This window comes from Cnephaeus nilssonii (genome assembly GCF_951640355.1).
Source record: "Cnephaeus nilssonii genome assembly, chromosome: 21".
NCBI classification, from domain to species: Eukaryota; Metazoa; Chordata; class Mammalia; order Chiroptera; family Vespertilionidae; genus Cnephaeus; species Cnephaeus nilssonii.
Window position 1 is genome coordinate 15,707,989 of NC_137092.1, and position 13,033 is coordinate 15,721,021.

Genomic DNA, 13,033 nt, shown 5'->3' on the forward strand with positions numbered 1-13,033 from the left:
TCATAGCTACTAAGAAAAGAACAATACAAAAAAAAAAGGAAACGGAAAGAGCAAAGGCTCTCTGGCAGGAGCTTGTCTGGTATATTCAAGGAATCCAGGTTTGCTGCAGTAATCAAGGGAAAGAGGTAGGGGGACAGACATTTTTTAGTCTAAGAGAGGGAAAGTTGTTGGAATGTTTTATGCAGAAAAGGTGTGTGGGCCTAATGCTTAATTCAACAAGTATTGGGTGATTACTCGTTGGCAACACAGCAAAGAAAAATGAAGACAAAAAATGCCTGCTCTCATAAAGCTTACATTTTAGGAACACAATAAAGAAAACCAGTAACTTTTTAAAAAATATGTTTTTATTGATTTTTAGAGGGAGAGAAAGGGATAGAGAGATAGAAATATCATCAATTAGCTGCTTCCTGCACACCCCCCACAGGGGATCGAGCCCGAAACCTGGACATATGCCCTAAACGGGAATTGAACAGGCGGCCTCTTGATTCCTAGGTCAATGCTCAACCGTGGAGCTACACCGGCAAGGTGAAAACCAGTAACTTTTAAAAATATTTTTTGTTAGAAGGTAATAACTGCTATGAGAAAACCAGAAGGCAATAGAGAGTGTTAGAAGAGAAAATGCAAAACTGAGTTCAGTGACTGGGCTAGCAAAGGCAAGTAAGGAAGTTAACAAGAACATCAAGAATGCTAGTGTAGCAGAACTTAAGCAAGTGACTGGAGGGAATAATACATTATGTAATCAAAGAGGGCTAGTTATATATTGGAGGGTCTTTAGGCCATTATAATGGCTTGTGCTTTTACTTTGTTCTTCCCTGACCGGAGAACTAAGATGGCGATGCAGGTAAACACAGTACTCCCTATTTCCCACAACCACATCAAAATTACAACTAAAATACAGAATAACCATTATTCAGAACCACCTGAAAACTGGCTGAATGGGAAGTCCTACAACTAGAAAAGTAAAGAAGACAGTATATTAAGACTGGTAGGAGGGGTGGAGGCACAGAACTGGTTGGTCCAACACCCAGCCCCACACCAGACCCTTCAGTGCCAGGAAGAGAAGTCCCCATAACTTCTGGCTGTAAAAAGCAGAAAATATTGTGGATGAATGACACAGAGGCTGCTGGAGTCCCAGCAGTTCCTTTCAAAGGGCCAGCGCATGGACTTACTCCCTCTAAGCTCCAGCAGTGGGACAGCAGCCTGATGGGGGGGATCTCTAGGGACATAAGGGGAGGAACTGGATTGTCTAGCATCAGGTCAAGAACTTGGGGGTGGCTTTCTCTTAGTTAGGGGTGCTCAAAGTGTTCATTGTTCCTATGCTGAGAACTCACCTGTGGAAGAGCTAACTGGGAGGTGCCATATCTGAGTCTCCATCAAACTGGCTCACACTGTTCACTCCGCTCTGCTGATTCCCTGAGACCCCACCCCATCCAACTTGCAGCCCCACCTAAGCTGTTTGAAGTGGCTTTTCCATATGAATGGCCTGTTCTGGCTCAGGCTTCAGACTTTCCTAAAATCTCTGAAATAAGCAGCAGCTGGCATCAACATGCCTAATACCTATCAATAAGAGGGAGATCCAAGGCCCGGCACAAACAACAACCTGCCTTGCTTCACAGCTTGGCCTTTCCTGGACACTTCCAAGCACAACACAAGTAGCAGCCACCTGCAGATCTCTTTGCAGCAAGGCCAGGTGGTCCCAGGCAGTGGCCAAATCTACACCTCCTGGGAGGCCCCAGAGCCAGTGCACCCAGTATGCAGCTTCAGACTACACCAGATTACAATGCTACACAAGCAACACATTCAAGAGGCAGACTCAGCCCTAGCTGGTTTAGCTCAGTGGATGGGGTATTGGCCTGTGGACTGAAAGGTCCCAGGTTCAATTCCAGTCAAGGGCACATGCCTGTGTTGCAGGCTCGATCCCCAGTAGGGGGCATGCAGAAGGCAGCCAATCTATGATTCTCTATCATCACTGATGTTTCTATCTCTCTCTCCCTCTCCCTTCCTCTCTGAAATCAATAATATATATATATTTTTAAAAAAAGCCCTGGCTGGTTTGGCTCAGTGGATAGAGCATCAGCCTATGAACTGAAGGGTCCCAGGTTCAATTCTGGTCAAGGGCACATGCTCGATTGATCCCCAGCGTGGAGCGTGCAGGAGGCAGCCAATCAATGATTCTTGCTCATTGATGTTTCCATCTCTCTCTCCCTCTCCCTTCCTCTCTGAAATCAATAAAAATTTAAAAATAAATAAATAAAAATTAAAAAAGAGGCATACTCAGTGAGCACCAAAGTCCCACTGAAGCAAGTCCTGTCTCCTACACAGCAGCTCTTCCACTGTAGTCACAGCTGGTCCTCACAGCCAATTGGCCTGGAAGTCAATTCCTCCGAGTGACACCAACAGCAATAAAGGCTCAACTACAACAAGACCGTGCGTACAGCCCACACAGGATGCACCTAGAGCTCCAGCTCAGATGACTAGGGAGGCTGAGCTACTGTGCTCTACAGGGCACCTACTATACAAGGCCATTCTACCAACTCCAGGAGACATAGCAGCTCTACCTAGTACACAGAAGCAAACACAGGGAAGCAGCCAAAATGCAGAAACAAAGAAACAGGTCACAAATGAAAGAAATGTAATCAAGCAAACAACTTGATACAGAGTTCAAAACCACAGTTATAAGGTTACTCAAGGATCTTCATGAGACTTTCAAGGATCTTAGTGAGAATGTCAAAGACATGAAAAAAGACCAGTCAGAAATTAAGCATACACTAACAAAAATAAAGAATAATTTACAGGGATTCAACAGTAGAGTAGAGGATTCTGAGAATCAAAATCAATGATTTGGAATATGAGGAAGCAAAAAACATCCAGCCAGAAGAGCAAAAAGAAAAAAAGAATCCAAAAATATGAAGATAGTGTAAGGAGCCTCTGGGACAACTTCAAGTGTACCAACATTCACATTATGGGGGTGCCAGAAGGAGAAGAGAGCGAACAAGATATTGAAAACCTACTTGTGGTGAAGGCCTGGGCTGGGGGATGGAGGCAGGCTGGAGGGGGTCAATGGGAAAAACATGAGGGACATATGTAATACTCTCAACAGTAAAGAATTATTTAAAAAAAAATTAAAATCAATGAAAAAATATCCTCAGGTGAGGATTAACAAATAAAAAGAATAAAGAAAAAGAAAAGAAAACCTACTTGAAGAAATGACAGAAAACTTCCCCTACCTGGTGAAAGAAATAGACTTATAAGTCCAGGAAGCCCAGAGAGCCCCAAACAAGAGGAACCATAAGAGGCCCACACCAAAACATATCATAATTAAAATGCCAAAGGTTAAAGACAAAGAGAGAATCTTAAAAGCAGCAAGAGAAAAGCAGTTAGTTACAAGGGAGCACCCATACGACAGTTACCTGATTTTTCAACAGAAACTTTGAAGGGAGTGGCAAGAAAAAGTCAAAGTGATAAAAAGCAAGGACTTACAACCAAGATTACTCTACCTAACAAAGCTATCACTTAGAATTGAATATCAGATAAAAAAAGCTTCACAGACAAGAAAATGCTAAAGGAATTATTCACCACCAAAGCAGTATTACATAAAACATTAAAGGCTATTCTTTAAGAAGAGGAAGAAGAAGAGGGGGAAAAAATATTTAAAATATTAGCAATAAAATAGCAATAAATGCATATCCATCAATAATTCAATCTAAAAATCAAAATAAACAAACAAGGAATCTAATGAACAAAATAAACTGATGAATAAAATAGAACCAGAGGCATGGAAACATGGAATACACTAATCTCAGAGGGAAGGGGGAAGAGATTAACCAAAGAACTTATACGCATACTAGAGGCCCGATGCATGAAGATTCGTGCAAGAATCGCCTTCGCTCTGGCTGGAGCCGCCTTTCTGCCTTCCCACGCTGCCCAGAGGCCCGGAGTGGCTGGGGCATTGTGGAACGCCTGCGTCGTCGCCATGGCAATGACACAAGTGTCCCGCCCCGGCCGCTCGGCACCTGCATATGCAAACTAACCCATCATCTTTGTTGGTTAATTTGCATACTCACTCCTGATTGGCTGGTGGGCGTTGCAAAGGTACAGTCTATTTGCATCTTACTCTTTTATTAGTGTAGATTAGTGTAGATATGCAATACCTATGGACACAGACAATAGAGTGGTGAAGGCCTGGGGCGGGGCGGGAACTGGATGAATGGGGGTAATGGGGAGGGGGGAGATATCTGTGATACTCTCAACAATAAAGTTTTTTTTTTTAATGTAGAACTATGTACCCAGTGAATTTGACTCACTCAGTGATGTTAGACAGGAAACAACTTCTCTTTCATCATGTATCTAACCATGTCTCCCTATTAATGAAGTTTCATAAAAGCTCAAGGTTTGATATCTCATCATATAGGGCCTTTAATTCTGATGTCTCCCCAAAAGTCTTCATTCATTTCTATGTAGCTATATCTCAGAATTAAAATTAATCATCAATATGCATTTATGGAGCAGTCTGTATGTGAGCATCTCTGGAGTGATTTACAGTCATTAAAATAAAATAAAAGATATGAACAGTAAACCAGAAAAAGCAGCATGTGAATTAGCAAGTAAGTGTGACAATATTTAGGTTTAATTTTCTGGGACTAAAGCAGCTTTGCCTGCTATCAATTTGGTTCAATAATGACTTTTTCCATTAGCAAGTTCAACAACGAAATGAGAAATATTCACGTTCACCATACCTCATTATATATACCATTAAACCAAACCATAATACTGACTTAAAACAATTATCCTTAACATTCTACACTTTAAGAGAAAGTAAACTGCTCAATCAGCCAACTGCAGTGCTGATTAGAGAAGTTTCTAATACAAACTGAAAGCAAGAATTGAGGATGAACCTGATGAAACTAATTATGGCAGTTTTAACCTTCCTGGTATATATTTTTAGCAGAGGCTGTACAGTGCAATGGAAGGGATCTGCTTTCCCCTCCATTTATAGGAGCATATGCTTCCATAATGAACGTTATTTTGGAAAAAGAGTGGCATAGCACCTTGTTTTGTCTCCAAGGCTTAGGACAGATCATGGATGCCCCCTTGGCTGTCTGTTTTGTGTATGTGAAGGGAGAAAAAAAGGCTTTACTGAAATGTGAAGATCCAGAATTTACATAATAGCTGCTGCCATGGAGAACCTGGGCTGTGTCAACTGTTCTCTAATTCTCTACTACAAAAAAACTTTAACTCAAGCAGCTTCCAAAGTAAATAACCAATATGAAGGTAAGGCAACAGAACTCCTTTCAAAGCAGGTTCTGGAGATACCTATATACCATCCGATTGCCCTTTTTTTTTAAAACAACTTTTGTCAACAAGAACATGAGAGTGGAAAGATAGCAGTGGAAAAATGTGGACTTGTCTTCTGGATCTTTTTATAATTTGGTATAAAAAAGACTACATTCATAGATGGCAAACCCACAAGGTATTATAGGTAAGATGAGAAAATGTGAACATCTCCCATATTTAGCAAACCTCAAATTCTCTGGGTAGACCTAAAGAGACTAAACATGAAAAATTCATTTTTTTTAAAAAAGACATCAGGATAAACATAATACCAATAGAAGTTAACAACAAAAAATTTTTACTTGGGCTCATGTGGTACCTTCTAGTGAATGAGTCACTAAGATGTGTTAAATGCTTTCAAAAGTGTCTGACATCTAAAACTTAGTTTTTTAAAACTAAGAATCTAATGTGGGGTTGTTTTTAAATGGAGGTACTATAGATATCTTAGTTTACCACTGTGTTGGGACAAAATACTTACAGGAAAGTTTTTGTTTCATTTAAAAGTTTTTCTTTTCCAGAGCTGCAACCTTCGCCATGAATGGGTTTTCTAATGATATTTACTAAAGTTGTCCTTTATCAGGAAATTAATGCAAAAGCCACAGGTAATAGCATTACTACCAATAACACTAATTTTTCTTTTTTTTTAAATGACTATAAACGATGACTTTGCAGGGACATCAGGCATGAGAGTGGATTAATCTAAAAAAATACTGCTATTCTAGAAGGCAGAAAGAGAAAAAAATTGGAGAAAAAAGAAGAGAGATATAACATTAAGCTTCTATGTTTCATTAGTGCTCTCATTGACAGTGTCACAAAAATCCTGACAAGCAAAGAGAATTGTCCCATTAGGGAGTGAGAAAGGTACTTAAAATAAGAAAGAAAGATTTAAAAATATAGACTTTTGCAGAATTTAAACCAATACTCACAGAAACAATAAGAGGTATTTTCTCAATATGTTTTTTAAAATACGCATTTGTCAGTCAGGAAATGCAAAAACTAAGATCACCCTGACACTCAAGAAACATACATTAGTAAAAGAATAACAAAACTATAATAAAAAAAGCACAATATGCTAATTAGATCAGACGTCCTTCTGCATGACCTTCCGGACAAAGCCACAAAGCCGGGCTGCAAGGGAAGCCCAGGTCCCGGGCAGGCACCCGGAGGGAAGCCCGGGTCCCCGGTGCCAGAGGGAAGCCGGTGCCGGCAGCCAGGCCTACTCTTGCACTCTTTCGTGCAGCGGGCCTCTAGTAAATTAATAGTTGCAATGCAATGTGATATATGTTAAAACAGATAAATACATGCAATGAAAGCACAAAAGTTAGAGTAACTGGGAGTGTTCAGGGAACATTTCACATAAGTAGGTGATATCTAATGTGAGTCTTTCTACTCCCTGATCCTTCCTTTCCCTATTATGTACTGAAGCATTTTCTTTCCATTTTTTTAAAGGAATTCAGTAACTGTAACTTTATTGTTGTAATTTTTTTCATTTTTATCTTAGATAATTTCCTTCTTTAAGTTGAAACAAAGAAACACTCACCTAGTATGTTTAGGAGAATTTTCACTTGTTTGATAATTCCTAATAGTCATAAACAACAAACAGATTTTTTTAAAAAAAGTTACCAAGTTCCTCTGCCTTTGGCTGGCAATTTTCAGTATCTCCCTGTCATTTCTTCAAGTCTTCTGTATGCCTTTACCTATGCAATCAAGGACTAGACAGGGAGCTACAGGATAATCAATCACACTCAGCAAATTTGCTTTTACTATGAAAGTCACTGAATTCTGCAATTGTTAGGATCATCTTTCTGCCTTCACATATATTCTCAGATGTTAGAATTATATGTAGCTTAGCTAAAAATAGGTAAAATATTCTAGTGAATAATATATCCACCATCTGTGCATTTGTGTCAAATATTTCCTAAACTCTGACTTCTTAATATAGCAGCTTTTAAAAATTACATGAACAGTTAATGATCATTGGGTATTAACATGATAGTAATTTTTTTTTTCAGAGGGTCTTGTTTTTTCCCTCTGAAAACTGTTGAAAGAAAAATTATATTACAATATAAAACAATCTGTATTTCTATGTTTTTACTATAAATTTTGCTGTAAAAGCAGCACTGACAAAAACTGAACTACTTTTGTGAATCAGGGGTTGGGGGTAGGGTTGGTTGTGTTTGGTAATGCCTTGTTTTAAAATAAATAAAACCCCCAAGCTTTCTTAGACTACCAACATGCTTCACAAGAGTAAATCTTAGCCAGTGATACTTAATCTTTTTGGAGTCATGAATCCTTTGGAGAAGCTGGTGGGAGCTATATAAAAATACATCCAAACAAAAACACAAAATTCTGCACATACTATCATATTCCAAGGGCAACCACACACACCCAAACCCCTTCAGAGTCCCAGGTTGTGAAGTCCTACCTTAGGCTATAAAAAGGAAAAGAGAGCATTCACAAGAGCCAGATACTATATATAAATTTAATTATTTATATAACCATTTAAGATAGGCATTAAGAGTCCCACATTATAAATACAACTGGCACAATAAAATAAACCAAATTGCTGTGTACAGTTAAGCCAGTAGTTGAATTTTGTTCTGATTCTATCACCCAAGCTCTTTCCATTATTTCTGAAGAACTAATTCAGATGGTAGTAATACATTCAAATCCTATGCTAAAGTAATTATTAGACAAATAAATACCTACCCATCACCAGCAGTTTTGCAAGTATACAAATACCTTCCTTCAGAAACCACAGACTCAGTGATTGAGTGTCAACCTATGAACCAGGAGATCAGGCCCAGGTTGTGAGCTAGATCCCGTGTGGGGTGTGCAGGAGACAGCCGATCAATGACTCTCTCTCATCACTGATGCTTTTATCTATCTTAACTCTCCCTCTCCATTCCTCTCTGAAATGAAAATATATATTTTTTTAAAATATCTGTACTAGACAGAGTAAAAAGAGTTAAGAAAAATTAATTATATTAGGATAGCTGGTGAGAAAAAGGGGACAACTTTTTTTTAAAAGATTTTTTTCATTGATTCTTAGGCAGAGAGGAAGGGAGAAACATTGATATGAGAGGGAAACATCAATCAACCGCCTCTTGCATGCCTTCTACCAGGAATAGAGCCCATAACCTGGGCATGTGCCTTGACCGGAAATCAAACCAGTAACCTTTCAGTGCATAGGACAAGACAATACCCAACCAACTGAACCACACCAGCCAGTGCAAGGGGACAATTTTTAATATACTAACTTGTCTTATGAGGAACAACAAGAGTTAATCCTATCTAATAAAGAGGGAAAATGCTAATTGACTGTCCCGCCCTCAAAGATGGTGGTGCCCACAGCCACAAGATGGCGGTGCCCAGTCCCCTCAGCCCTGCCGGGGCGGCAGGCGCGCGGCCGCTCTGCGCGCCTGCCTCCGAAGTCCCCCAGTCCCCTCAGCCTCCCAGCCCTCCAGGGCCGGCTCGAGGCGCAGGCAAGCCTCGGATGGCGGCTGCCCAGCCGCCCAGGGCCGCCAGAGGCTCAGGTAACCAGGGCTGGCCAAGGCTTGCGCTGCCGGCAATGGCAGCAGCAGAGGTGTGATGGGACGTCGTCTTCCCCTGATCACCAGGTCGCCTCACACCCCTGAGGGCTCCCGGACTGTGAGAGGGGGCAGGCCGGGCTGAGGGACCCCCCTCCAGTGCATGAAATTTTTACACACCGGGCCTCTAGTACTTGTATAAAACAATTCATTTAACAAAAGCTCTCAACAAATACAGTATTAGTGAACTGGATTCTTACAATCATCCTAAAAGATAGGTAGTATTATAATCATTTAAGATCTTTGAGGCACAGTTTCTTCTCTGTTGATTTGTCTATACTCACACTGTTGGTAAACACGAACCTAAGATTAAAATCTAGGCTTCCTAAACAAGTCCAGTATTCTTTCCACTATGCCACTAGAAGCAAGAATCTGGGTATACTCCATTTAAAATATTTGCCATGATTTTACAAATACAAATACATACATGGTAATGCTATCACTCACATTTTCTGACAAGTGACAAAGCCTATTTCATTTTAGTCTTACAAAACAGACTATTTTGAAATAATTTACAAAGATTAAAGTCAAACTTCATAGAAAGTGTATGCAGCTTAGATAAAAATTAATCGAGAAATCCAAATATTGTCACCACATATTGTTGGGAATTCTACTTACTCGTTTTGAAGGACAGTGTTCATTCTTTTCATCTGTCATCTTCCCACTTTTAAGTGCTTTCCTTGGGTGCTTGATAGTTGTTTTTATGGCAGGTCGACATACATAGTTCTCCAAGTTCTTTGGAGGTTTTTTAGTTCTCTTAGCCTGAAGGCCAATTTTCAATTTTAAATTTCCCTCTGAAAAGTTTGTTTCTTTCACTGAAAACTGTTGCTGTGCATCAGTCAAATCATCATCTTTCCCTGATTCAATGTTTCTTTCCCGATTCCATTTGCGAAGGCCCTCTTCCTCCTTTGCGTTGTTTTCTAGCTCTACTTCTCTATTGCTGACCAGTGTTCCAGTATTGATGGCAGAGGGACTCTTCCTTGAAAATCCTTCGGAATCAGAACCCAATCCTAACATAGCAGTATTTCTAAGGTCCATCACCAAGTGTATGTTATTGCCAAGGAATCCTATGAATATTTTACAGAATTGTGTTCCATAAAAAACAGGAATCTCCAAAACTTGCAACCAGCATCTCTTTCTCTGCAGGACAGACCATAACAAAAATTTATCAGAGTAGAAGTAACGTGAGAAATGAATATTGGGGGGACGAGGGGAACAAGTTAGTCAGAAGAACACAGAATCACAGCTGAAACAAATAAAAATGTAGTTCAAAATGAATTTAAATTCATTTAGTTATGATTAGATTTAAAATTTCAGAATAAGTTTATTATTCTATAGATATCATAAACAAGCTGAGTGGCATAGTGCAAATCAATGTTTAAGAACCACTGTTATAACTCAACCAAAAAGCTTCTATAAAAACAAGCCTAAGTTAAAAATAATTTCATGTATTTTATCACTCCTCAGTTTCAAGGAATATATTTCTACATTTTAGTTGAATAAAATCAATTTCACTAAGGGTAAAAGAATCATTTTTGGCTGGTTCCAGTGCTCCAACCTTTTTTTATAAGCAGTTATCAGGCTTTTTACATTAGAACTCTTAGGCTAAAATTATCTCTGTTGTACAATTCAACTCTGGATTCATTCAAAAATATTTCTGAGCATCTATCATGTACAATACCCTGAAAGTACAGTATTCAACAAAACAGATCCAGTTCCTAAACTTACAAGCCTTATACTTTAATAAGACAAAAGTTAAACAACTGATCACACAAATAATTTATAACAATTGTTATAAAAACTTTGAAAACCAGAAATTTATTTTTACAGGTTTTCCTAATAGCAAATAGTAGTCAGTTGGCATGCTTTAATTCCCCAAATTCATAAAGTATTTTTAAACCAGCATGCCAATTTATTTTACAGTAGGTGAGTGGTACACCCTAGTTGAAAATTTGAATAATCTACACAGGGCAAGCCCCTTCTCAAAAGTACAGATCCTCAATAAACTAATTACCATATTATAATCAGGAGGCTGACTAGTAAATATAAAACCGAAACAATCCACTTCACTACTCTTAAGGATTGATAGGCTAGTCTTCATTTCAAGCATATATCCAAAACAAGATCCAGCACTACTATCTGGAAAAAGAAGGATATCCTATCCCTTAGAAAATTCCATTTATGGAGTAGAATATTTTATAGTTTAAACTATGTGCCTTAAGACATTTTCCCCCCAACAAGATTATAAGATTCTTAAGGCCAAAGACCATATGATAGAATTGTTTTGTAACTCCTGTAAGGAATTTAGGTAAAGTGTGTAGCCCAAATGACAGGCACATAAAAGGTATCAACAATTTATTCTTATTACAGTACTATCAATACAGTTAAGTAGTTACTCAACAAATATTGGCCAACTGACTAAAACTTTTACTTTGTTCCCACTCTATTCATTTACACAAACAGCTGAAAGAGTAATCTTCCAATCAATTCATTCTGACAATTCTTTGCTGTCTTCAACGGCACTCAAGGCTTTACATAATTTGGCTCTAACTATTCAAACTTGTTTATCCTTACTTCCCAACACACAATCTCTATGTTTTAGTCAATTCAGTTTGCTTTACTGTCCCTAACAAATCATGTTCATTTCTGTTTCTGTGCCATGTGTTTTCTTTCCCTTTAAATGTACAAAGTCCTATCTTCTCCATGATGGGTGCACAATCCTGAAATGCAAAAGTCTAAAAATTGAAAGTATTTGCATAATTCACTAATAACAAAACCTGCTATGACCTGATATACATGCATTTTTGTATTAATTACCACAATTTCTGTGATTAGTCATATATTTCATAGTGAAATATTAAGGTGTTGATTAAGGAATGATACTCTAAACACCACAGTGGAAATGAAATAACCTAACCTATATTATATTATCTTTCTAAAAGCATCAAAAAAACTTTTGGATAATGAATTACTGACCTATGTTCTCAGACCTATATGGAAGCCTTGCACTGACCTGATTCTTCCCTTAATACCTATTATCCATATTGGATCACAATCTGGGTAATTTTTTTATTCTTGTTCCACATTTATCAGCTGCTTTCCCAAATAGACTATAATTAAAATGTAAGCCCGGCTGGGCCAGCATAGCTCAGTGGTTGAGCATCGACCTATTAATCAGGAGGTCACAGTTTGATTCCCGGTCAGGGCACATGCCCTGGTTGCGGGCTCGATCCCCCAGTGTGGGACATGCAGGAGGCAATCGATCAATGATTCTCTCTCATCACGGATGCTTCTATCTCTCTCTCCCTCTCCCTTCCTCTCTGAAATCAATATAAAAATATTTTTTTAAAATGTAAGCTTGATGTGGGTAGGAAACTCTTCTGTCTTGTTCACTACATCCCCAGCACCTGGAACAATAAATATCATATATGTTAATACCCAATAAGTAGTAGAAGGAAGAAAGGAAGGAATTTTAAGGCTCCTATAGCTTCTAATATGTTTGGTATGGAGCAAATGTTTCTCCTTTTTGTTTGTTTTTACCATGATTTCATCTTGTTGTGAGAAATCTATGTTTTTAATTGTATTTTAACTATATTTCATACAAATGGTTTTCTGTAAACTTACTAAAATATCTTATACTGCACTAGTAATAGCTTTCAAATCATATTTTAATACCTCTTCTAGTTCTGTACCATCAAAATGAGTCTAAGAAAAACAATGTTCACTAATCTCACTTTATATTCCTGACCACTAATCTCAAGTGGCCCTTAGAGTTGTAACACATTCCCACAATCTATTCACTCCACCACCACTCTCCTAGAAGCTATCTCATATCATCTCCTCTCACTGATTTTGCTTCCAATCTGATGATAGCAATAGAAACAATCAAAAGAAAACGGCCACAAGCTCCCACTGTATTGTACACACCTGCCTGTACCTGTTTTCATTCCTATCATTATATATAAATTAGTGACCCGGTGCACAAAATTCATGCACATTAAAAGGGGATTAATTAGAGGAAATAATTTAATATTGCTATTTGCCCTTTCTCTATAATAGAAGTGTCAGAGATGAAAGAAAATTAGTAAAATGTATATGAAAACGTTCCTCCT

General features: G+C 38.4%; 1 protein-coding gene across 2 annotated transcripts in view; it reads right to left on the reverse strand.

The window, feature by feature from the left end:
- The window catches only part of ASH1L (ASH1 like histone lysine methyltransferase), a 121,993-nt gene that overhangs the window by 98,219 nt on the left and 10,741 nt on the right, over window positions 1–13,033 (reverse strand). For both annotated transcript variants that reach the window (XM_079760917.1, XM_079760916.1), the window contains exon 3: window positions 9,540–10,061. In XM_079760917.1, the coding sequence (XP_079617043.1) occupies window positions 9,540–9,959 (420 nt within the window). In that variant the 5' untranslated portion in view covers window positions 9,960–10,061. The remainder of the gene's footprint in view (window positions 1–9,539; window positions 10,062–13,033) is intronic.